Here is a 27,341-nt window from a genome sequence, read left to right on the forward strand (position 1 = left end):
TCAGTCATAATTCAATGGGGTATGTAATTTATTTCAGAAAACACTTTTTGTTATATTCCATGGAATGCTCTTAACGTCCCGATAGCAATGAATATATTAAATGCTTTGACAATAAATACATACAAAAATGTCATCTGTGGAAGCCGTAGCGCTGTAAAAAGCACGACCAATCATTTTAGCCGGCCCGGCTAAAGTAACTGGATGGCCTACCTGCCTGTCAACTCGAGCTGGTTCCTCCAAAATTACCTACCCTACCTTTAACTCTTTTTAGGGTGCAGCTATATGTTTTATTTATTTCAAAGTGGGCCCATTTTAATTATATTTTTTTTCCTTCAAATGTGCAGAGGACTCCCCAAGTGCTGTGTTTAATTTATTTTGAAGTAGACCTGTGTATTATTTGTAATTCTCCTTATAGGAGTTATTTGTTTCTTATTAGAGGTTAACAGTTTTATATCATGTAATAAATAATAAATGCAACAAAACTGTAGTTTTTATCTATGATATAACAATAAATACAACTTTATAAGCTATGAAATATGTTTTGTGGCTCCAGACAAACATTTTTTTTGGAAAAGGGAGCAAAATGGCTCTTTTGGTCAAAAAGGTTGCAGACCCCTGCCCTAGAGCCTGTAAGTCTCCTTTCAAACAAAGAAGACGTATGTAGGACGTATGTATGATGTAATTTCTGCAGTGGTGCCATTCCTACCTGCTGCAGCTGCTGACTCCACCTCTCCTGCCCGACAATCTGACGGTGGAAAACAACGGGGGCGGCGCTAAAGCTGAATGTCGCAGACTCTCCTGCGCTGCTCTTTACAAACGGCAGCAGGTCAGAGTTGAGCTGCAGGAGATGGAGCACATTCAGACTGAGATTACACCTCCAGACACCAATTACAGCCGCACAGGGGAGAAAACACTGAGTGAAGCTGTTAATGAGCAGGAACAGTACACTGTAAGTCACAGCTAGCCTGATGCTTGTCCTTCAAACACATCATTTCTGTCCCCCCCCGCTGAGATTCCTTGTAGCCGCTGAGGCCTGCAGACAGGCCGCTGCAGGGGGCCGCAGCAGGAGAGGGCGGGCTAACATGGCATGTGAGTGGGAGGGATACACATGGTTTTTAAGCCAGTACCAACAAAATCTGGCCGTTCAAAATACATATGTTTATCTGAGCATTGGCATGGCGCAGTAACATTACATACCATTCTACCAAAGCAAATTACTCGTATGTGTAAACCTACTAGTACATAGGTCCTTCAAATTAAAATACCTTTTTACGTACAGTAAATAGGTCCTTAAAATTAAATACATAGGTCCTTAAAATTAAAATACCTTTTTACGTACAGTGGTCAGGAGTGAAAAAAAGCTATATCAAAGCCCCTGACACCTTGGGTTCAAATCCTCAAACCCCATTGGATAAAAATATCCCAAAATCTTTGGAAGAATATCCGGACTGATAAGGTAATATTTTCTCTTAATTTTCAGTTAAGTAAAATGAAAGGAAGTCAACTCCAGATGCACCAAATGTTCTCAACCACCCAACTCATATATGTTCATATACTATCACACACAATATCAATTAGATTTTAAGATATTTATTTAATATATTGTCCTGATTCTTGGGTCAGGCCAAAAAAAACTTGGGTTCAAAGACTTTTGTGGAATGTTAAAAATATATGGGGGGGGATCAGGTGACTCACCTTGTGGCCCATGGACAGGTGTTTGCCGAACGTGTAGGCCATACTTTGGGCCTCCTTGTCGTGTTGGGCCAGCTCCATGGCAGCTTGGCAGCTCTTGGCCAGCAGTGCACCATGGGACAGGAAGGTGTGCTCCTCCCACGCCTTTACATCCAGACTGTTCTCCTGCTGAGAAAAGAGGGGCGGAGACACTGAGCGCTCACTGCTGCCACTGCACAACTTCATCAGAACACCTCAAATAAAAAAACTTGCTCATTTTTTCCGTGTTGAAGACTGTGCACCAGAAGTAAACACCAACATATCTACAAAAACCTCCGCAGTTATTCATTTGTTTTACTCATAGAGAAAAGGTGCATCTTAAATATTTATTGTAAGGTTTAAATTATTGCTTGAGCATGTTCTTGAATAACCAGACAGAAGAAGAAGTGGTCGGAACTGGAACTCTGTCTGAGTTACACAACATCAAACTCCTGTGAGAAAGGACCCACTGCAGAACATTAAGAGAAACTCCTGTTTACCATAAAAAGACACTCTTCAATCCGCTATTGATCAAAATGTGTACTTTTTCTTATTAATAACAGCTTGTAGCGCCTAGATTCAGAACCATTGACAAAGCAGTATTTCATTTGAATTCTGTAAACAGCTGGAAACTATTGGAGGAGGATATTTATTGTTTGTTTGATATTTGGAGAATAAGGTGTGAATCACAACATTGGCTACAAAGGCTTTAGACACAGACGCACAATACTTGTTAGAATGCATTCTTTGTTGTTTTGAGTCTTTTTATGGGAGTTATGAAGAACAGCCAAATGATTGACAAAGCCCAACTGTGTGTAGTCTGTTGGGCTTTGTCCTGGCATAAACGTATAAACGATGTTTTACCTCCGTATTACTGGTGTTCTCGTTGTAGATGCCTTGAACCACGTCACCAATAGCACTCGAGATCAGTTCAACAACCTGCAAAGCAGACACGATAACATTAAACCTTTGGGTGAACATTTCAATCGTTAAGCATTGTCAGAATTAAAATGACAATACAGTCACACACAGGGTATATGCAGGAATCCTGAAGTCAAATTGAATAACTTTTAAGACCTTTTTTAAGACCCTTTCCATACATTTTAAGACCTCATCGCCACTTGGAGTTTTAACCGGTTACCTTGGCGACACACTTTACCTCACATTGACTATATACAGTATTGATTGTCCTTCCTCCCGATCTTCCAACCATTTGGACGCAGACTTGCATTTCCCCATAACGATGTTGTTTAACAACCGGCGTAAACGGACCTTCGCGCGCTATCAAGCAGTGAGCGTGCGATGTCCCGTTCAGATGACGTCAAACCCAACGGGATGCCAGAAATAAACTACACAGAATCACACTACACACCTACGCAATGATTACTGTAAATGACGTAACGAAGTTGCCTTAATTAAAAGGAGCAACACGGTTAATGTCATAGTTCAATTAAATAACATGAAATAAAGTATTCATTTATTCAATTGAACTATGACATTAACCGTGTTACTCCTTTTAATTAAGGCAACTTCCTTACGTCAAATTTACAATTACATTCAGGCAGACTGTAGAATACAACCTCTTTGGACAATTTATATACTTATTGAAAACAAGCTACAAAATGTAATACCTTGGAAAATGCCGTTTAATACTTTTAATAGCCTTAATTTTCGCTAAATTGATTTATCAACTTTTAATACTTTTTAAGACCCCGTGGACATCCTGTACATATCATTCTCTGGCATGTTTACAACTGAGTCAAATATTTAACAGCAAAAAGTCCAAAATAAACTGCAATAAAAAAGGGGCAAAGTATTACTTCAACTAGCAAAATCATCAACCAACAGAAAAAAAAATCTTTATTTGTCAAAGTTTTTTAAAACAAGTATAATTATCTCAAAAGTGCAGCCAGACTAAATAACTAGAACATTTGTATGGATGCAAATCAAATAAATATATATTTCTCAATATGAAGTGTGATCAAATGTAGCAAATGCTGGTGCCATTAACCCTAAGCCACACTTAAAACAAGCAGTCTGGATACAAAGTAAAGAGCTTTTCTTGCTCAACATGGAGGGAAAAGTGCTATCCTCTTGACATAAGGGGAATATTTATGGAATACATATTGGCTATGCTGGGTCCATGGCATATATGATATAAGAAACTTGCCAACAGTTCAAATGACTCTTACTTAGTGCGTTTCCAGATGTGAAAAGGGAACTGTATTTATCATAGAAGTACAACGTTGCTGCGCTCTGGTTTTAGATTGACACAAAACCTGTGAATTCTATCTGCTTTTTAACATATGAAGGGATAAATGATGACTTCAGCCAAGCAGTTTTGTATTTACCATTGTTGGTCAAACAGCTTTAAAATACTGGTCACTCTTCAAGCATTAAAAAAGGTACTCAGAACCAGTAATATCATCTCAGTAAAACATGTAAGGTCATTATGGGCAACAGAGATAGACATCATTGAAATTCTCTTACATAAAAACTGCCCCAAAACGCGTTTATATTTCCTTGATTTTCTACATTAGTGAAAATCGACTTTTTGCGGTGTTTGATCAGCCGTGTGTCCTGTTGAGGCATCCTTTAACTCTGAACCCATAACCTGCTCCTTCATTACAAGTCAAAAAACACAATTTCCCCCTGACTGAAGCGAGAGGTGACAGCGCTCATCTCAACAGCTGGCTGTGAAGAGATCAGGAGGCGAGATGTGAACTCAGCGGCTCATTATCTTGCTTCATTATACTTTGTATTTATAGAAGAGTCCAGCGGATAGACAGATCCGGTGTCGGTCCGGTGTGAGGGGCTGAAATGGAGCTAAAAGTCAGACGGTGAAACCAAATAGAACTGTGTCCAGGGGGGAAATAAGGTTAAAGAGCCATGATCGGATTTTAGCCTCCTCTTTTTCTCTACAATGTTTGATTTATTCACGTTGTGCCTTTGATTCAGATTCACTACACAAACTGGAAGTCTTGCCAAGTATATTTGTCTAATATGTAGTCAGAATATGTCTTTACACTTGATATAAGAGCTAATAACTTAAAGGTAAAGTACTAAAGTAACAATGCAGTGGGATATAGGGTCTTGTTTTCAGACAATGCATCTTAAGTACTGTATGTTATTAGGTCTCTTGAAAACATCTTATTTGGAGTTGTATCTAAAAAATAAAAGAACTTATGAGCATTTGTGGCTTATTTTGGATAAACATTTCCTGATTCCCGTAAAATATAGTTCAAAATAAGTGTTGCCAGCTAATCACAAGGTCTGATCTAAATATCCCATCTTCTTTAAGATATCTTACCGAGCACATTTCCTTTCTTCTATCGGCAGATTTCACATATTACAAGTGAAAACACCTTGTTTTCATTCTTTTCAGTGTTGGAATCAACTTCATTGTCACTGCACAAAGTAGTGGGATAATCAAATGCAGTTATCATCAGACCAGAGGTGCAAGAGAAGCATGAACAGTAGTATAAATATTGAATAAGCTATGAAGCTTGTATAAATATAGACAGTACAATAAAGACACTATTTTAAAACTCTATGGACTGTTGTTTGACGCTTTTATAAATAATATGAACACATGAGTGCGTATAGAAGATAGAGCAGTTTGGACTTTGAGCATTGCAGATTGGTTATAATAATCTGTTGATACTTACAGAATAGGCTCTTCTCAGAAAAAAATAAATCATAGAAAATAATTCAGAGAATACGTTTGAATGAATGAAACAATTAGTTGATATCATGGAGAATCACTTTAAATATTGTGTTTACTAGCAGTGTGCTTATCAATGTGGAAAAGCATTAAAAGAGAAATCTTAGTTTACTAAGATCAAAATGAGTCCGTGTTTTTAGTAAAAGAAAATGTAAACTGGAAATGGAGAAAAACCTTTTATTTTAAACATAATCTCTCAAATATATATTTTTAGGTTTATGATTTTTTTCATCATTTTTCTTTATTGACTCTAACTTACTCCACTGAATCGAAAACTCAAGTTTTTTATTTTATTCATTTTTTGCTCGCTGATGTGTTTGTTTTTATCATGCTGCATTGGTTTGATTTTGTGTTCCTTTGTGATCTTGGTGTTTGATATGACTCTTTACACTATAATATAATAAATATGCAGCAAAAAGAAAACATGCTTTTGGAATTACAATTCACACTAAAATATATATAAATAAACAAAACAAAGCTTCATTCTCTCCCACAGTGCATTGTGGAGGTGCGAGTGTCTGCTGTAGTTGCCTATTCCCTCTTACAGGGGGCATGCATGACTACATTTTTAGCTTCGAGAAACACTGGCAGCCAATTATCAACCCCCAGATGAGAGGCTGCATCATTTCAGATGACAGGTCTGGATCTAATGTATGAGTGAAAATGAAAAGTCTCCGTCCTTCATTCACAGCCTCAGACCTGTGTGGACGGGGGGTGGAGGCCACGCCCGTACGGTTCACATGAATGAGGTTAAATTTAGAGCTCCTTCAGCTCATCCCAGACATCCTTGGTTCATCAGAAAAGTCTGGTGACGCTGCTCCGTCAGCCCCCGCCGTGCCCTCTGGGTAACTGAACCCACCGGGGGAAAATATTGAGGAAACCCGAGCTCCACCCGCAGACCTGGAAGGACAATGTGCCTACAGTATTACCAGATGTGGTGTCTCTGCCTGCCTTGGGAAGTGGGGGCCGGTGGGGGTCTTTTTTTGGAAAGTATCAGATAAGCTCTCCCCCTGCCTCCCCCTTACTCCATTCCCAAATCCAGCCAGATCGTGTTTTGCCGACAGGTCTGCGAGGGGGGAGAAACCGGAGCCTGGCGGTGAGATTACTTTACAGTTTATACAAGTAGCGGCATAGGTTTCCTCTCAAGGCCACGACACATAATCTCCATCACTCTCACTGCCTTAAAAGAAGAAGGAGAAAAAGGCCCGGTTTATGAGAAAAACTTTGAAAGCTGCAAGAACGACTCATCTGTCACCCTGTGTGTTAAAGAGATGAGGGACAATGGCCACACACAAGCTGCAAGAAGAGACAGGCAATCTGTTTTTCATACATACCAGACTCAAACTGCACTCTTTGAACACCCTTTGGAGCTGATGCAGAGTCATACATATCTAAAGTTTGCTTTCTTTGCATTTGCCGGAGAGAAATGTTAAGTTTCAAAAATGTAAATGTCTGTTTGTATCCTTGTTTATCCTAATGAGCTAAACCAATTAGTGATTACAACTGGGAAGTTCCTAGTTAGCCTAGGAGCAAAGCTTGATATGTTCAGTATTATAACATAAGATAAGATTATTATGTCCAACAATTTTTTTTGTGGCTCTAAAACTTGAAAGAAGCTCTATTATGCTTTTTGAGGGTTTCCCGCTCCAGTAGTGTTTTATGTAGGTTTATGTACGGTGGCCGAAAGGTGCAAACGCGCTACAACGGCCCATATATCTTCCATTAGGAGAAACACGCCGAGTTTAAAAAACGATGCAAATATAAAAACTAAAATGTTCTAAATCCCCGAATGTCACAGCGGTCCAAGCTGTGTGTGTATCAACTGTGCGTTTTTAAAAATGTGCAGCGTTAAATTGGGCAATGTTTTCTGGGTTATTTTTATGAACTGGAGGTGTGGGGTAAAAAATGAGGTGAGAGTAGGGGGTCTAACAAAACAGGATTTCCAGTTGCATCATAGGAAATGTAGTGTTTTTGGAACTTGACCCATTCTAAAGACTAGACTATCTCTGGCTTTGCTGTTTGAATTTGGAACATTTGATTGCCTCACAACTCGAGTGTAGTCTTGATTTTCATGCCGGCTACAATATGTACGTCTTTGTTTTAATAGAGCCATTAATGGATAGCGAGTCTCCTCAATTTCTGTTGATAGACACAATAGTTTGATGATGTTGTGTGCATCTACTCAAAGTTCCTAATTTACAAGACCACTTCAGGTCAAATGAACTTAGATTGTTTTCTTTCACTCAAACCAAATAAAAGTGAAGGAAGGAAAGTCAAGTAAAAGTGATGGAGGAAAGTCAACATGAACAGGAGGGGAGTAAACAGGATCACCACACCATTGGAAAAAAAAATGTCCCAAACATATCAAATTCCTGTAACTTAAACTCACAATGATTGACTTTTGCTTTAACCTAATTCCCCCCCCTGGTCATAAGGTATTTAAGAACAGCTTGACACAAACACAGCAGAATATGAGCATCAGTGCACACCGTGGTTTGCCCTCGGTTTATTTTGTTTTGCTAACCTTTTCAAACACGAGCAACTGTTGGCTATCAGATGTCCATCTCCTTATTACCTTTAAAACTTCCTTTTTTGGGGACGTTTCCTGTGGCCGCTTCACATTACACTCGCACTCCTTCTAAACACAGCAGGTTTGTTTTCGACAAATAGTTTCTGGTGTCATTCGGTGCCACTTGAGTTTGAATGGCTTTGCTCTCACCTTGACAATGAGCCCTACTTAAGGGACAGATGCTCCACAACTTCCATTCAACCAGTGCCAACGCACACTGTGGATGTTAATGTGATTACATCATCATTAGCTCAAGTCATCAGCAGATCTGCCATCATTTCATTCTCAGTGTGTTTTTCTTTTCCATTACTCTAATTCCCGTTTGTCAATTATCTCACACAGTACTGTTGCAGTGACAAATCTTAATGAAAGCCAATTAGCACTGGAAAGGAAATGCCACACCTTAAAAATCATTTTTAATTCAAAAGGAAATGGTTCCTCGTAACTCTTGCTGTGTTCCCACCATGGATACCACTTCCATTTGGGAGGGCATCTCATTGCTCCTAGACTGTGTGCTGAATAAGAGTCGTCAGGGAAAGCGATAAGGCTCGGTCCAGCTGATGGCAGAGATACGGTTATTTTGATCCACTCAGGCAACCACATTCTGACAGAGCAGCGTGGTGACAGTTTCTGTCATTGAGAGGTTACCAGGCTACGCAAGAGATATGATCTGTGACCACCACCACACTTACCTCCAGAAAACTCAATAAGAAGCATTCCCATGGCGTCCATGTTTACAGTGTCTCCTGACCAAACTCTTAACCATTACAAAGACCTGTTTTCGGAAAAGTGTTTTATATAAATAAAGTGTGAAAGACATTAAATATGACCTGGAAACGTGTAAATAATATCAAACCGTACAGCACCACACTGGTACACAAAACTAGCACTTGTACGTTTTGATATGATTATCCAAGATGGCAGCACACTGACAGCTCCTGGGCCCCTTGAATTTTAGTTCTCTCACTCAAAAAACACACAAACTTTCTAGTAAACATCTAACATCTTTTTTTTTCCATTGCTGGCCGCCTCAGTTCGACCATAACACCCTGTTTCAATTTGCATACTTCTGTACCAACAACAGCTATCTTGAGTGCAAAAGTGCATCCCAATTTGAAGTATGACTAAATGCAGTGCACTATGAGAACACGGATGCAGCACTCGTAATGGTCAAAAAGTTGAGTGTGGAATACTGGTTACTCTCAACAATCGCCATCTTGGCTACATAACGGAAGTTGCCGGACCAACCACGAAAGTGGTGTTTTGCTTCGTTCAACACAGCACAATACAAACAAGATTGATTACATTACATGTCAGTTGTTAGACGCTTTTATCCAAAGCGACAAACATACATTCAGTACTGTGGGCAATCCCAACAGGAGCATTTTTGGGTGAAGTGTCTTGCCCAGGGACACAACGACATACTGACTAGAGTAGAACCCGAACTAGCTCTCCCCCGTTCCGAAGATCAGCGCAATATCCCACTGAGCCACATGATCCCTGTGATCATCTCGCGGGCACTCAGATATATCTCACTGCCCCCCAGGATGCGAATCACTGGGCTTCATTGTTCAATGAAAAAGGATCTCTGGCGATTGCAGTGTAAAAATCACACCAATGCAGACTCAGATCCAGATGGAGACAAAATAAAAAGACAACGATAACCACTTAATGTTGTTCTATGAAATGAATATGTAGGGGTTTGCTGCTGTGGAAAAAGAAGGAAAATACCTCTCAAAAATAAATCATATTATACAAATTCCATGATTAGTGGGAACTCTGAAATGGAGTGTGGATGCTGTATGGGGGTGGGAAAAGACGTAGGGATAAAGGTCAACAGTGATTATAATGGCCACCGGGAGATCGTTCAAAGCGGTGTTCCCTCAAAAATATCACTGATGATAGGTCAAACACTAATCATTTGTTATTAACAGACAGGGTACCTTAGTGTTGTTCAGTTGGGCAAGTCCGGTACAAGCGTTTGCTAGCAGGAAGTCGCCGCTCAGGACGGCGATCTTATTCCCGAACTCCATGTCCTTCAGTGGGCCATCTGAGACTGTCCACTCCTTCAGGTCCACTATCCCACGATGCACCAAGAACGCCGTGTGGATCAACTCTGTGATTTCTGCCAAGTTGCGCTGGCTACAGAACAAAACAAAGAATACATGTTTGGCTTTTTTGTCAACAGCTTTTACAAGAGGTGTTCCGGAGGTTTGACAGTTAGAAAGCTTTTTGACAGGATCATATTCATTGTCTTTTTGCTGGTGAAATATGCATTTCTTCACAGCATCACGTACAGGTGTTCTGATCACAAAGGAATCAATCAAAACAAAAGGTAGTGTGGGTTTCATTGTATTCGTCTAGCAAAAGAGAAAAATCTATTATAATAAATCTAAATATTAATAAGTAAAGGATTGGCATCAAAGGACACATAGATTGATAGATATGCAGTTATTAATAACATCTAAAAAAGAAAAAAATATTAAAAAAAATTCCCCTTTCCCTCAAACTTTGCGTGACCCCCCTGGCGCCCTTTGGCGGCCCCCCGGGGGGTCGAGGCCCCCACTTTGAAAAACACTGCTCTAGAACAACAATTGGGTTAGATAAACCATTCAAGTCAAAATCAGCGTACTCAAAACAGAACATATGTCAGACATCTCACTGCCCCAGTGTCAGGGGTTGTGTTAAAAATATATATCAAACGTATCATTAGCAAATAACAGCCATTCTTGATTATGAGAGAAAAGACATAATAAAAGTGGTCTTTGAATAGAGGCTTTCAGAGTAGCCTTGGGGAGGATATAATCAAATGTTGATTCAGCCACTGGTGGGGGGTAATTAGGCCCCTCTCCATATGGAAGGAGCTCTGCTGCGACAGGAGGGATCTATCCAGACAGGGTTGGGAGCGCTGATAGCCACTTACGACCTTCTTTCAGCCGCTGTGAGAACCTGATGAGCCGATCGTCTGCCTTCCCGCTCCAACCCCTTCCTATACACACACACACACACTCACAAACACACGTCTTGTAGCCAGGTAATTGCCGTGTTCGACGACGGCGCGGAGAAGATGTGATTAAAATTCAATAATGTCATCTGTTTCGCCTCTCAATCACATCCATTGTCTGGTTGGTTTCTCAGCTCGGTGACGCAAAGCAACAACACCGTCGCCCCGAATGAGAGTTAATAAGTTCAGGCTTTAAAGAGGAAATTAGCAGATTTACAGTGGCTTGTTCACAAGGTGCCTCTGAGTGATATCTTCGCTCCACAGGGTTTCAAGAGGAGAGTTCATTGTTACAACAAGAGAAGGCTGATAAAGAGCTGATTTCAGGTCATAAAAATAACATTTTAAATGTTGCAAGGTCAGCCTTGCTGTGGCACTTTACTTACGTTGAGTGTAAAACTACAATAAATCGGTGATAAACCTGCCATCTGCAAATGCTTTAGGCTTCAGATCAACACTTTACTGCAGGTCCGAAAAGTTAAAAGGGAGCATTTTCGTAGCTTCATCTAAAAAATGTGTTTAACTTTGTTAGAATAAAAGATAGAGCTAACCAAGATAGAGCCTTGATTTAGCAGTACACTTCTATAACACTGAAGGACTCATGATTGACACAGGTTAAATTCGATAAAAGATATTATAAGAATTACTTATTCTCCTCATTTATCTTCCTCGTCAGAACCTGGGGCCTACTTTACCCACAATGCAACTTGGACGCCAAAACTTTGGTCTGAGAGTCGAGAGTGTGTCATAGTCTAGTAGACATAGATCTGATAAGCATAATGTGTAAAATCAATGGAGTTCCCATTTAATGATGAAGTATTCTCTTTTGTACGAATGGCCAAGCCATTTTTATTTGTAATTGATATCTTAGACAGGAAGTGGCCTCACAATGGCCTTATACGCCCAAAGGTAATTCATAGGTAAACAAAAAGATCAGAATTTGGGCTACAACAAACACTTTTAGCATCCCATTATGATTGACATGTGTTAGACACCCACCCTAACAGGAATACTGTAAGAGGAAACATAAATCTTTTTGATTTAAAAATATTGAGACATGACCTTGATTTTATTTTTAGAAACAATGTTAATACATCACTGGCATTAAATAGTCTTAAAATTAAAATAAAATGATTTATCGCAATTATTTCTGGGACAACATATCGTTCAACAAAAGTAATCATCGTGACAGGCCTAGCATTGAACAGTGGCTGACCAAAAACCCAAATCAGATGAACCCCGGTGCAAACACACATCCCAAAGCCTTGCCTCCGTACAGCAATCCTGATCAGTAGCAGTGGAGCTTGGGGAGGAAAAAAGGGGGACAAGGGGGCCGGTGTATAAATAGCTTTGGTGCCCAGTTGCATAGCAACCGATGCCATCTTGCCGAGGTGTAACGCCCCCTACCACGCCCCTTGTCCTGACTGTTCTGTTCCATTTTCCTCCCTCTGCAGTGTGCCTCGCCATCAAATGCAGCCTTGCAGATGTGTGTGAGATTTAAAGAGCTGGCCTGTCCATCAGACGCGCCAAGAGATGAGTTCAGTGGCACCACTCTCATTTGTCACGAGAAATAAAGAGGTGTGGTGGGCACAAGTTGGACTATCATACTAGTGGAGTGTGTGTGTTTCTATCTACATATATCTATCTATCTACCTACCTATCCATCTATCTATCTATCTATCTATCTATCTATCTATCTATCCATCTATCCATCTATCTATCTATCTATCTATCTATCCATCTACCTATCTATCTATCTATCTACCTATCTATCTATCTATCTATATCTATCTATCTATCTATCCATCTATCTATCTATCTATCTATATATCTATCTATCTATCTATCTATCTATCTATCTATCTATCTATCCATCTATCTATCTATCTATCTATCTATCTATCTACCTATCTATCCATCTATCTATCTATCTACCTATCTATCTATCTATCTATCTATCTATCCATCTATCTATCTATCTATCTATCATGGCGGTGATTTGGTGAATCATCAGTGTCAGGCAGCAGAGTGGGAAATGTTTTACAAATGCTGCCTGTCAGGAGGGAGGAGACCGTCCCCCGGAGGTTTCAATCACCCCCCACCCCCTCACCCCAAAACCCGCCCCACCCCGACTCCCTCCATCCCTCCATCTCTTCCATCAGAGGTGCTAATGAGCCCAGGAGAGGTGCGGATGGGGTTGCAAGACAGTGCAAATGAGGTGATCAAGTCATGCTGTGTGTGTGTGTGTTTGGATTGGGGCTATCCATCACACATGACTGACGGAATGCTGCATGTTGGGTTCAGTGATCCAATGTCACAATGATGCAAGTGCCAGGTAGTGACATGAGGGGTGTGTGTGTGTGTGTGTGTGTGTCCTGTAGTGAGAAACAACCTGCCAACAAGGCTCTGCCTCACACCCTTCCATGGCGCCCGGGCTATCCCAATTTGGTCTAATATTAGGATGTTTCTGCAGAGACCCAGCTCCTCTACACACATCGTGAGCTTTGTGGCAGGCAGCAGTGAGAAAGGAGTTCTTTGAGGCACCCAGCGCACGGCCACGCCAAACACAGCAGTCACTTCTGGAAACCACTTGGCACACATCCCTGTTCCGAGCTGCATGCCGGGAGTCAATGTGTGTGAGAAGGCGGGGAGGATCTTGGGGTGCTACCTGAAGCATTTTCACAGCAGAACACTAATAGCTAATTTGACACTATATATTTAAAGGAGCTATAAAGGGAATTTGGAGCATGGCTATGATTCAGAGTCTGCCCCTCACATATAGAAAATGAATATTCAAATAACATTCCAATGAGGATTTTTGATCAAACACATATTTGACCAAAGCTTACTTTAATTTGACCAGAGAAGTCCTTAAAATGTTGAAATTGACCAATCAGAATAGAGTATTAATTTAAGCTGTGTAATAATCGTTGAATACTCAATACTTATTGGTCAATTTGGACATTACAAAGGTCGTTCTCACTAACAGACCACTGCTAAGGAGAACAGACCGTTGCTAAGGAGGATCAAGGGACTGTGTGCAGCCAAATCAATACGCAGAAAGAAGTTCGGTCAATTTAACATCAGCTGCAAACAAAGAACATTCGTTTTCTCAATCAGAAAACACAATGGAATACTTTTTGAAAAAAAGAAAAAAAAGCAAGGCAAAATAAAGAAGTTTAAAAGACAGAGCGCTAGACGTCAGAGAACTCAACAGAAGGAGACAGACAGGAAGTAAACACCATTGGGGACAAGGTATGGGCTCTGGCAGAGTTTAAAGACATGAAAAAGAGAATGTGAACAGACTGACATTTACCGTTAATCTCGATCAGTGCTGCCATCATTTTAAGTAACGTCGCTGTTGCCGCAGTTCCATTTGTTGGCACGCAGTGGCCAGGACTACTTTATCGCGTCAGGATTGCAATGTTGTTAGTTTTTTCTTTAACGACTGCCTCGCTGTGTTACTGTGGTTATTTTACTCCCAGTATCCATTATATTTGCAAGATAATGTAGTGCTTCATTTACAGGAATTGATATGGACTATAACCACAAAGGCCAAGATAGAGTTACCTGACAAGAGGATTTTATTTCTCTATTTATCCTTCATCAGCCATGTAACACAAAAGAGGCATCACCTTTCTTGGTCTGCTTGCCATGCACATTTATGACTCCAAAAAGCAATATTATGCATGTTTGCTGCACACCGTTTCCCATTAAATCAGTGCCTACTGTACATGAAAATGAAAATATTCGGAAACAAGAAGGATGGTCTGCAAGTGTGGGGTTACAGACATGAACCGATAGTTGTGGATTAAAAACTAGCCGTGGTATGATAGTGGAAATAATTCCGTAGAGGCTCTATGACTGTGATTAAGGTTGGTAGACACAGTTTAACATTTGGGAAAATCCTCTAGGGCACAATGTTTCTGTGCAATGGTTATTTTATGCAATGGCAACCAATTAGATTCTCTCAGTTAGGCATGCTGTAGGGAATTTCCTGCAGAGGAGGAAGATTCATCATCCTGCTGATGTTGATGCTTGCACCATGCAGAGCTGTAAAGTCAAACATGCTGTAGAGTTCAGGGAGAAAGCAGATGTCTGGAAGTTTGAGGAACATCGGTAAACAAAGCCAGAAGAGCAGCAAAGTGGAGAGTATGGACTTTGATGGACATTATATGGATCTAAGTAGTAATAAGCAGTAGATGAACAGAACTGATCGCCCCTAAATGGTCCCTTACCTTCTTGTGACTCAACCAATGTAAAACTAGAATTATCGCCCCACGTCGAATTCCTCTACGAATTACTGAAGCTATATCTTGCATCATATGTCTGTCCAATAGAGTCATAGCTTTATCATTTACCCTATTAGATACTTGTGTGAAATTGTAATACTTAGAATATGAAGACTTGAGTTGTGTCCAAAAGACCTTTGAAGACGAAAATATAATCAGTTCATCCTTGAGACCAAATGGACATATGAGCCAGTCAATCAACCCAAAAACTGAGGTTACTGGCATCCAAAAATGGTGTCAATCACTTCAAGTTGAATGGATGGAAATGGAAGATTTTGAGATCATTCTGGCTACATTATTGAATTACCTAGTGTGGATGCCGCTGACCGTGTCCTGAGCCAGAAGATCGGAGGCTGTGTGGCTCGGCCCTGCTGCTTTGGACAACAGCAGAACAATCAGTCCTCTTGTCGGGAGATTGTTCCTGCTGTCGAAGACAAAGTCCCTGCAGAGAAATACCATCAGAAGATTGAAATACAAATAGACCATCAGTAAACAGTATGAATTAGTTCTCTGGGTTTCTAATTCATTCTCTTATATGCTTTAGACATACTTGAAATACATAACCTATCAAATGGCCATGGCACAAACTAAGGTTGAACCAGTTTACATTGATAGCTCTATCTTTCCCAACCTTTCTGAGCAGAACAAGGCTTTTTAAACATGTACATTTAACATCTTTTCCTACACCCTGCTGCCATCTGTTCCAAGAGCCTGAGCTACACCTGATCCCACGGCTTCACCCTGTTTAATGAGCAATGTTTAAGAAACCGGTAACAGCTTGGAAACATCCAGCATGCATAAGTAGTTTAAATAGTGAAAGTAAGATAACTTCGACACACTTCCGAAGTAAGGTTCTTTCTTCTTTGTCCTGAAACGCAGTCCCGTTGATTCCAAAGGAAGGTACTCGGTGTGAAATGCTATGTAAAGCCTGCTAATCATCATGGCTGCTTACAATAGTGTTTGACACATAAAATGCAAATGATTTATTATTCAGAGAGGTGTGACCAAACCAAAAGCGTAAAGTTACCGGCTGACAAAGCCCAAACAATGAGTTAGAAGATGCTGAAATGCTACATAGAGCTGAAGGGAGCTGATAGCAGGCGGATCATCCTCTGTGGGTTCCTCACTATAAACCATCCTTTTCACATTACAATTAGTCTTTGTTAATGTAGGAATATTGATGATAGAAGCTTTAAAAAAGGGTTTGTATTATTCATATTGAAATAACAACCCCTTGCTTTTTTTAATCTTTCTTTTTAATATATATATATATATATATATATATATATATATATATATGTCTGGACATTTAATTGATGCTATTGAATAATCATGATTAGCCAATCAATATGGACCGTTTCTGTAGGACAAAGAATGACAAAATGTTTAAGGATTAAACTGCAAAGTACCGAGAAATAATTGCACGGTTCGCTGTAGAAGTGTATATTTCTACAGTTTTTCTTTTTAGGAAGGGGGGGTGGCCCTAACACACCCACGGAGCCCAGAGGTATCTGCCTGCGTGGTGGGCAGATTAAATATCTTTTTACTGTCTCTGGGGAGCGCTTTAGACAGAGCACCTCTAATCCTGTCCCTATGGGAGCCCCTTGTGCCATGAATCACGCTCTCGTTAGGGGCTCCGAAGCAGACAAGCCACCACGCCCCCCTCCGCTCCATGCCCAGACACCGGCCTCACCAACCCCGCCACCTCCACACACCCCCCACCCTCTCTGACCCACCCCTGCACCACAGGGGGAGGTGGAGGAACGAGACAGAGAATGGATGTGAGAAGATAAAGCATGAAAAGTGGGAGGGGACGGGGGGAGGGGGGAGGTGGAGAGCAAAGCAGAAATGCAAGAAAAGATGACAGAAGAAACACACTGGTGATTCACAGTGTTCTGGTGCTGAAACAAGAGAAAGCAACATAAAACACCTCTAAAATGTAGATACATCTGACATTATGTAGGGCTGTCTTTCATGGCAGCTTTTGGGATTTATTTATGGTCACTCTAAATTTGTACTCAAGTAAAAAATAGGAGGCTGGCGCATTGATGAATGCAGAAGCATCGCCGGGCGAACAGAAAACGGATAGAGAGCGAAAACATGATGAAGCTGCTCTCCTCTTGGAGAGTCCGGTTAAGCCAGTGGCCTGAGGGTGGCAGATGATTCATATTTATGTCACTATCCACACCGGCATACATCAATCAATCACAACCGCCCTCCCGCAAAGGGGTGGGGCAAAGGATGATGTGGAAAGCGAGAGATAGTGAGGGCTTGGGAGAGGGAGAGAGGGAGTGGAGGAGAGGAATGGGCTGCTGTCAGTTTGAAAGGGTTGTGAACAGGTCACTACGCCTCCCGCTCCGCCACTGCAGCGCAGGAAAGTGGCTGTATGCAGGGGCTGAGATGAATGGATGCTAATGTGTGATCTCACATGTGTGGTGGCTTATTGATCCTCTACCTCTCCGGAGTATGGAGAGGATGCATTCATGCTAAACATGCCTGTACTTTTCTTATGATGGAGTTAATGCAATGCATCTGTCTCTACAGTGCAGATATCTTTATTGAATATGCAGTTTTTTTCAGAGAATTGCCCAATTGGATGATTACTGAGTTAAATCTCAAGTTGCTTTAATGACTGAGAAAATAAAGTCTCAAGGAATGCTCAGCAACATCCATAACAAATTGCAGATCTAATTAGCAGACGAATAAAATAAATATTGACCTCCGCTAAAAGAGAATATAAACAGTTGCTTGTAGCTTATTTGCAAGCTAACATCTCACCCAAATGAATGTTCAGTGGGTAAGCCTATTTAAAAAACGATTACCGTGGTGTCTTTTAAGAGACAACATAAACTGTCCCATTGGACACGCTTAAGGCCTAAAAGCACTGAAAGAGATCATTGACCCGTCATTGGACATGCTTCAATTGCTGCTTCGTGGTGCACTCAGATTTTAAACGCCAACATTACAGAACCAGCAATCTTTAAGAACATTTATTTGTGGTTATTTATTTTCTGTCATCTGCTATTTGGAAGCCGGGTCACATTTGGTTATGTAATAACTTAGTATTTCAAATATATGTAAATGAGAAGGTTTAAAGAAATATAATGACACGTTAATATTGACAGGCCTGGTAAAGGTGTTTCCCAGGCTGCCATTTGCACAAATCACTTTTTATATCTAGAAGATGCTTATCTACAAGTGCTTTTGTCTTTCAGCAAATATGTCCTAACTTAAAGGAGACCTATTATGCAAAATCCACTTGTTCATGTCTCTTCTACATCAACATGTGTCACCTCTGTGGAAAGAGATTCTGAAAGTTTCAGGAAAAAGGATTCTCTCTCTTTTTGATCCATTTCTATAAAAACCTGTCTGAGAATGAGCTGATCAGATTTTGGCCACTTTATGATGTCATAACGATTTGTTGGCTTGTGTAACCATTAGCCAATCATCAACCAAGGTAACCCCCCCCCACCTTATCACCTGAATCTCCTCCTAGAGCACCATTGTGTTCTTTTTAACCAAATCTCTCTCAGAGGGGCGTGGGGAGGGGCTCCTTATTTTCATCTAAAGTAACAGACAGAGAATCAGCACTTTGGAAACAGGGCTGAAACAGAGGGGATTATGGGATGCTGCAATGATCTGTTTGGTGTTTGGAGCCAATCAGAGACATGTTTTGTATATATATGAGACCTATAATATATTATATAACTCTATACCATTACTTTGACACTAGAAGGCTGTTTTCCTATTCATCTCTTAAAGTTCGAACGTATTTCACCTGAAATCGGAGTTCCACACATGTCCGTACAAGCAGGACTTTATGATACCACATGGTGATATCCAGTTTCTGTCCAATGTGCAGCTTGTGATGTGGAAACTTGAAACCTCTAGTGCATTGAGGGTGGGGGGAATTTGAATAGGCTAATAACCTTTTCTTTTTGAGGAAAGCCCATTTTAGACTAACTTGAGATCATTCCTATTTGTCCTAAAACAGACTGGAGAAGAATATCATTTCAAAATGGTTTCTTGTCCACAATCTAGCTGAAATATGCAGGCTAATGAGGCACCACTTAAATTCTACTGAACTGTCGTGGCATTGATCAAGATATCAGTGCTGTAGATAGTAAATGTAAATATGTAAATATTTGTGTCACTGCATCCTGGTAAAATACAAATATAATGCAATGTCTGTGTTTGACATTAGCGCTGCTAGCCACCTGTGCCCTGTGCTACGAAGCCAGTTCAACAGACCCTGGATCAGAGCCTCTGCCCTGGATATGTTTGAGTAACAAACAAACTAACAACAACACACTAACAAATGAGTTCTCGCTAAGCGGTCCTACGACGCTGGTTATCAACTCGGTAAATCAAGCCAGGGTTTCTCTCTCCAGCTGAGAGCGCGTTCACGTCTAAGACACGAGTGGATCTGACTTTAATTACATTTGACTCGAGTGTTTCGTCAACATAATGTGTTGCTTAAAATAATACTTCTGCATACAGTATGTGACACTAAGTGTTGCACGGGCAGATACGGCTGGAGAAGCTGACTCAGATAAGGAAATATATGATATATTATGATATTATATGATCGATGATCTGATTGATGATGTAATATGAATGATAAGTGCGACACGTCGGCGTCTTCTCTGCATACGACAGTTTAAACTGTATTTCCTTTATCCTGTAATATGACTTGAGAGATTTAAACTCCGCACACTGAGTTGATCTCTTTTCTATAGACGCCGGAGGCGTAAAAAAAGTTATTTAGCCTTCTGTGTGCTAGTGACTTATCCGACCGGCCCACTTCGGTACCGGCCCATCGGGATTCGTCCCGATGGCCAGTCCGCCACCCAGCCGTCAACGGGGGGAGCCTCGCTGCGGGGAAACGGTGGACCTAGTGTCCCGATCGGAGTGGGAATAATAATAATAATAATCCGTGCATTTTATCCATTAATTTCCCCAACATTGTGGTGAAAAAACCACACGTTTAATCCATGTTGGTGTACTACAACTACAAAAAGCATCGGTTTGTTTTCTCATCAGGAAATGCAGACCGGCTCAAACAAAAGATTTGTAATCATCATCCTCACGATCATTTAATGTATCATATGTTCGCCGAATTGACATGAAAGCACTAATAAATGTAGTTTCATCCACTTGAGTTTACAACTACAAAAGTAATCGATTTGTTTTTATATCACATCCTACGGGAGGAAATTCAGCAGCTCTCACTACCGATTTTTAATCCTAATGTAATCATCATCTTCACCACGATCATTTATGTTTATGTTCACCGAATTGACATGAAAGCACTGACAAATATGAATATACTGTAGTCAACTTTATTAAGACGTTATTAACGTGCCTAAACTCAGTAATTCACCATTTCTACGCATGACAACACACTTTGTCCGTGTTTGGCTCTCTCGCCGCACAGTGAAGCGTTCCCGCATTGACGTCACTTCCGGCTTCCCCCAAAACTTCAAAATGAGTCGAAGGAATTTCCCCGCGATGTTCGAAATTATTGATATTTAACGGAACGGAATCGCTTTTTCTTTTTTAAACTGACGGTTCGAGATGACTAGTAGCCCAATATTTCATTGCACAACAGTTGTTGGGATGCTGTCACAGGCTCTTTAAAGTAAGTTAAGTTTCTTCTCCAGGGCCGCAATCCCCTTGCTGTAACTCCAGACTTTGGGGCAAAGTTAGCTGAGCTGCAGTTTTTGAGAATGAAAGGAAAGGAAAAACCGAAACCCAACTCCACGAGGGTCTGCCTGTCTGCTATTGTGGATATTTTTATCTGCCGCACGTCTAAGGCAGAGACACAGAGGGAAATACGAACCAGCCAACCCAAGCTGACAGTGAGGACTGTCAAGAGGTCTGCTCCCCCCCCCACCTCCACCCCCATGCTACAACACCCAAATGGATTGTCATATCAGATTTAGGTGTATAGGTTATTACACCCTTGGGCTCCTGTTTCCAACACACCCGTCGGCATGGCGGGATTGAGTTTGAGGACTCTCTCTTCTGGTTCTCTTTCCTTGGTTCTCCAAGTTCTTGATTTCTTTGATAAGATGAAAGACAAGGCAACCCCTGTGATAAAGTGGTCATATTTGGAAGATGTGACCCGTTGTAGCCCCTCCTTCTTCATTGCACAATCATGGGTTTGCAGTTGCATCACAAGTCCTCCTTGGCATCGTGCAACTATAGGCAACAACTGGATATAAAAACAACTATGTCTGGCATGACCATAGGTCTGTTTAGGAACATCTAATTGGGTTGATTAATACCCCAAAAGAGGTGACTGCAACACAGACAAATATGTTGTCTTTGGGCCTCTCCTGCAGAAGAAATGAATACAGTACTTCCCTTTGAGAAGTTAGTTTATGGTTTATACAGATGCATCCATTCAATGTCTGAACATCGGCCACAATTCGCCCTGTTGACTGCCTGCCTGATGACATCAACTATGGCAGGAGCTGATCTCAATATGTGCTCTTATATAAACAGTCTATGGTTATGTTGCATCAATGTAGCACCGACTCAAACCCCAGTATGTAGTATATGCAGATTGGGGAATGAAGTCACACTTTATGTTTCTAATAGGTTTTATATTAACATTTAAACACATTTCATTTATGTCTCACGCAAAGACTTTCTTTACTTTTTTTAATAAAGAATTATTTAATTATTAGCAAAAAACCACAAAACATTAGTATTGGTTTTGGACAAATTGTTATTTTTAACCCAGAACTTCACAATATGTGCATCCCTAAAATGTTACCCCTTGCGTGCTTCTTTAGTCAATTTCCTTTTTTTAAGTGAAGCATTAATGCAGTGACAAAACAATTCATGACTTTGTTTTGCTCCCATACTTAACATTTCCCTTTAGACTTTATTCAGTGCAAACATTTCATTTGAACGTTGACCAATTTCTCTTACGATGTCAGCAAAGGGCTGGTGGCTTTACTACGTTTTTATGCATTTAGATAGATTAACATTATACAAATATGATTAGTTGTATTGTTATCAGTTGATTGACTTTGTTTCTATCTAAGGAATGTTGCTGATAAAGTAATTACACACAGCTCCTTTACTTAACGGTGAAACTATATACTTATACTTCAGCTACAGTCTTCTTACGGCCCGTCCACACGGCGGCGTGCGTTGAAGCTTCAACGCTTCTGCCCATTCACTTTGAATGGGGTGACGTCACACTTTGCCGAACTGCATTGTGGGAGCGTCGCTTCGCTTCAAAAGTTGAGCAATGTTCAACTTTTGAAGCTTCGACGGAAGCGTCAGCCAATCAAATCATATGCTAGTACAAGCTCTAGCCAATCAAACCGTGTGCTTGTGTGTCCGGGGCGGGAGATTAATGTGATTGGTTGTTGGTCGAGCTTCAGACGCACGGCGCCGTGTGGACGCTGCGTTATAGTCATATCAGAGGGAAATATTGAACTTTTTATTATTATTTCTCACCATTTATCCAGCAGCTGTACTTACTACGTTTAGATTGAAAAACATTATACAAGTTATACGAACTCTTAAAAAAAAGAGAACATATTAGAGTTAAGAACTACTAAAGTAGCCAACTGTGTATTAAAAAGTGTAACTAGCTACCCTTTCTAACAGATACAACAGTGACATGGTTTCTGATCAGTGTAATCATGTCCTGTATTACAGTATCACTCACAACCTCTTTAAGGTTGAACAACCTATCTCTCTGACCTTTAACAACACACAACCTTTCAAGGTCACTAAATCCGGCTGACCAGCTTCTCCTGGTTGTCCCAAGATAAAGCTTGAAGCACAGGGGAGACCTCTGCAGTTGGAGCCCACAAACTCAACAAGTGGCCTCTGAGTGTACACACTGCCCTGTTTTTTGTAAACAAAGCAGCAAATAACATAAGCCTTCGTACAGATAAGCACATCAGTCAGGAACATAAATGAAAATAAAACGTGAGAACATTCAATCGGGATCAAAACAGCATTGTGTGTATTCCCAATAACAGAAAGAAAGGCTAGCAAATGTTTTTCAATCCCTTGACTGTTATGTAGTTATAACATCTATTAAACTGTAGCTTGAGTTTGTCAAATCAATTAAGGGTTTCAAAGATCAGCAAACAATATTCTTTAAAACTACAAAGAAGGATGATAAGAGGAAAATCATCTTTTATAAAAAATAATACGTTTTTATCCTCAATCCCAGTTTAGAATCTGTCTAAGGCGGCTGTTACGAAATGATGATGTTTGTGGTGAAAATTCAGTTTGTGTGTGATATGATGCACATATTTGTTTATAAGCTGTTGTCACAAAAATATTACTAATAGTTTAGCATCTGATGGCTGTCAATAAAGGCAGCAACCACTGACAATGGCTGTTGCTTGACTTAACAAAATAGATGTATTGATTACAAACGATTGTTGTTTACCCAAAGGTCTGCAGTGACGAAAGAGGATACTAGTATGGATCTGTAGGTGATGTCGTGTGTTTGTACAGTAATGTAATTCCACAATGATGAGTGCTGCCAAATGTATTTGTTTTTTTAATAAAACAGTAGTTAATCAACGATTCGAGTGTAATCATTCGTGCAAAACTCTCATAAGAGAAACATATGATTACTTAAGAGGCACACAATACAGTGAGCTCCATAATGAAACACTGGACTTGTATTTCTCTTTAATTTAGAGGAAAGATAGTCATTTAATCAAAACTGAGAGCCAATTGGTGGATGCCGAAAAATAGTCATTTAAACAGTTTCACTATAAATGTTCATTTTATTTATTTTAAGCTTTGCTGAAAGACAGAGTCGTGTTATTTTGGCAGATCATTGATAGAAGTTAGGTTAGGCGTTTACTCCATGGAAAAAACAAGCCCTGAGTCGGAGCTTAAAGGAAACCCAGATCATGTGTGGAGTGTTACCTTGCAGTGTGGAGTAAAGGGTGTTGAGTCCCGACCAGTCTCTTCACCTGTATGGCCACATTACTGAGTTCATCACTGAGCAGGCAGCGGAGGCTCATGAAGGAGGTTGGATATCCGACGATCTTCTCTGCGTCTGCGACCGCTTTGCTCCAGTTGGAGGGTGCTGAGCTGGAGAACAGACTCAGAGTCCTCCGTCCTCGGCTGGACAGCGCCATGCGGGACAGTCGTGACCATGTAGCAGGAAACATGTTCTCTTATTCTAATGTACTTGTTAGTGAGACAGTTGCATAAAGTGCAATTCAGTTACCTTCCACCATCTTTAAGTTGTATAGCCTGACTTGTCCTCTAACGTAGTGGCATGCTCTTAAACAGCACCGTGTTAGTATGATGAATTAAAACGTATACTTTGCTGTTCTGACTGATAAAACATACTGTTACTGTGTCAATAACTAGCTGTGCTTCATAACACACGACCTGTCACTGTAGGCTGCCATCTTTGAACGCGTAATACGTTACGTCGCTGTCCAACGTAATGACGTTTGTTGCTAAATTGTAATATGGAGAGGACTTCCTGCCAGCTCCGTAAGACACTTTTATATTCATTCGTTTTTTGTCAAAGTTACACTCTGAAAGAACGTGACATGAAGCAATTTTTAAGGTATGTCCACGTGCCTTTTCGTCAAGTATTACATGTACAAAGTGTCACTTTTGTTTGGTGAAATGTAACATTTGACAGTTGGTCCACACCTGTTTTCTGTCCACCGAACTATGTAATTTAGGAAATACAAAGCGCGCCATTTCTTCTTCTTTGTCAACAAATCTAATCAACAACCTCAACAATGTGAAATTAACATTATGACTATGACCAAATGTATTACCATTTTTTAAATGTTGTCCATATCGGTGAATCACCCACACAAGAGTTTTTAGTTTTAGTACTGAAGGCTACTTTGAAGTACAATTATGACGTACTTAACTTTAGTATTTCAATTGTTCTACTACTTTATTCTTCAACTCGACATTCATCAATATATTCAACTTTTTACTACATTTATCTGACATTTTTATAGTTACTGTGTAAATACATATTTATTGCTATCTGCTCAAAATATGTATTATTATTAATAAATAAAAACTAAATACAAATAAATATAAACTTTATTGATCCCTTGGTGAAATTCACAAGCTACCCAACAGCATATATATATAAAGAAAAAAGCCACTCCTCCTTGGCTTTACCAGCTTCAACATTAAAGTAATGAACACATAAATGCATCAATAATAGTCAACAATAATATGTATTATTCTAAAATGGGCTGAATGCGGTTTCCTTTTCTTTTTGTAGACTATTTTACCGTACATTTTAATGTTAATACTTTTTATAGTTTTGCTCTTATTTATTTAAGCAGCAATCAAGCTACGTTTTTTTAAACTGTGGCATTACTACTTCCAACAATCTGAGTACTTTTTTCGACCTCTGGTTTTAACCTGTAACTGAGTTCATTAAAAGAAATATCACTTAATTCTGTGTAACATTCAAACATATTTAATTGATGCCTATATATATTTTAGTTGATTTGTCATAAAAACAAAACAGTGACACCCCAGAGATGAACTGAAAGATTCAAACCCATCATATTATTTGGGCCGGCAGAAAGATTATTACTTGTATTTTTCTAAATTTAAGAAAGATAAGGCTCAATAATCTAAGATTAGCTAAATGTAAACTGATTGAAAAAAGTTAACATCAACTTAACACAAAACTGTTTGGTAGATGATTTCTATGTTGTAACAATGCTTTTTGGCCCTGCTGTCCATTCAGATTGACCAACACAACTGCACAACCACGCTGGCTGACCTGGGACAAATGCTGGTTGAAGAATGGGATGCCATCTCACAGCAGAGTGTGAGCAGGCTGGTGACAGCATGAGGAGGAGAGGCTGTTGTGGCTGTGTTTGGTTCTTCCACACGCTACTGAGGCTGCTTGTTAAATGAATCAATTGTTAATAAATCAATTGTTGGCTTTCCAACGGTATAAGATGTATTGCCAAAAAGCATTGTTACAACATAGAAATAATCTACCAAACACAAATTGCCTTACTTTTTGTGTTAAGTTTATCTGTCCAAGATGGGGATAGAGTATAAGAGTTCAGTTCAAGCCGTAGCCTCAACAGTCTTACACAACACCTATGTCAGTAATCGGATGCCCATCTGTTTTCCATTTGCTGTGGATGTTTTTGTTTGTTGCATGAGGGCAGAACGGATCTGTGATCTGATCATGCATTAACGTTTGACCATTAGAGAACATCACTTACTGTTAAAGAGACACGTTATCTTCTTCTTCTTTTTCTTCTTCTTGACAGATTAACAGACAGTTCTGCCTTACACTGTAATCTTCATTTATTTGACACGGAAACATCACTGACATATTGTGTGCATGTTTCATATTAAGTTCAATTGCTGAAAATGAAAGAAATACTTTACACCAATGCGGAAACACTTTTGGATAGAATCTGAAGTCCTGTCCTGTTATGTTTATATTGTGGCCACTGGCCAGTGACAGAAACCAAACCACAAATTGGATTTATGTATCTCCAATGTGGAGATTTAAAATGATATGAATTCCAGATGAAAATAAATTAAGCTAAGCCAAAGTGTTTGATTATTTTGGGGGAAAAAATCCCACTCATGTTTCAGTTCATGTAATACAATATAACAGTTCCACAATTTGATGGAGTAGTGCCCAAGCAGCGTTAGGTTTAACAATGCTTTAATTGAAGCCGCTTCGTATATTAATGCACTAAACGCTAAAAGAAAATTGAATATGAACAAGTTAGAAATCCATCCTGATTTAGAGCCAAATAACATGCTACACCCATTTAGGTATAGCAACACATTGCAGCAAACTCGACACACATATTGAGTGTTGTGGTGCAGGTGAGCTGCTGGTTTGCAAGGCATGACAGGAGCAGCCCTGTAGGCCACCACACAAGTCATCTCCCCCTGACCCTACACCACGGTTCACTGAGCTCTGTTTCCGCCGATTTCCCGGCTCAAATGGGTGTCACAATGCCATGAGCAGCATCCCCCCGGCACTCTGTGTTTTTTCACCTGCCGGAGGAC

General features: G+C 40.1%; 1 protein-coding gene across 2 annotated transcripts in view; it reads right to left on the reverse strand.

Moving 5' to 3' along the window:
* pdss2 (prenyl (decaprenyl) diphosphate synthase, subunit 2) overlaps nucleotides 1-24,737 on the reverse strand; it is a 35,215-nt gene extending 10,478 nt beyond the window's left edge. Inside the window, exons 1-6 of one of the 2 annotated variants that reach the window (XM_034205999.1) lie at nucleotides 24,219-24,737; nucleotides 15,604-15,738; nucleotides 9,947-10,145; nucleotides 2,575-2,649; nucleotides 1,696-1,857; nucleotides 707-838 (exon numbers count right to left, since the gene is read on the reverse strand). In XM_034205999.1, the coding sequence (XP_034061890.1) occupies nucleotides 707-838; nucleotides 1,696-1,857; nucleotides 2,575-2,649; nucleotides 9,947-10,145; nucleotides 15,604-15,738; nucleotides 24,219-24,466 (951 nt within the window). In that variant the 5' untranslated portion in view covers nucleotides 24,467-24,737. Of the gene's footprint in view, nucleotides 1-706; nucleotides 839-1,695; nucleotides 1,861-2,574; nucleotides 2,650-9,946; nucleotides 10,146-15,603; nucleotides 15,739-24,218 lie in introns of both variants that reach the window. The other variant, XM_034205998.1, reaches the window with a different exon arrangement.
* Between the last annotated feature and the right edge of the window lie 2,604 nt (nucleotides 24,738-27,341).

This window comes from Gymnodraco acuticeps, unplaced genomic scaffold (genome assembly GCF_902827175.1).
Source record: "Gymnodraco acuticeps unplaced genomic scaffold, fGymAcu1.1, whole genome shotgun sequence".
NCBI classification, from domain to species: Eukaryota; Metazoa; Chordata; class Actinopteri; order Perciformes; family Bathydraconidae; genus Gymnodraco; species Gymnodraco acuticeps.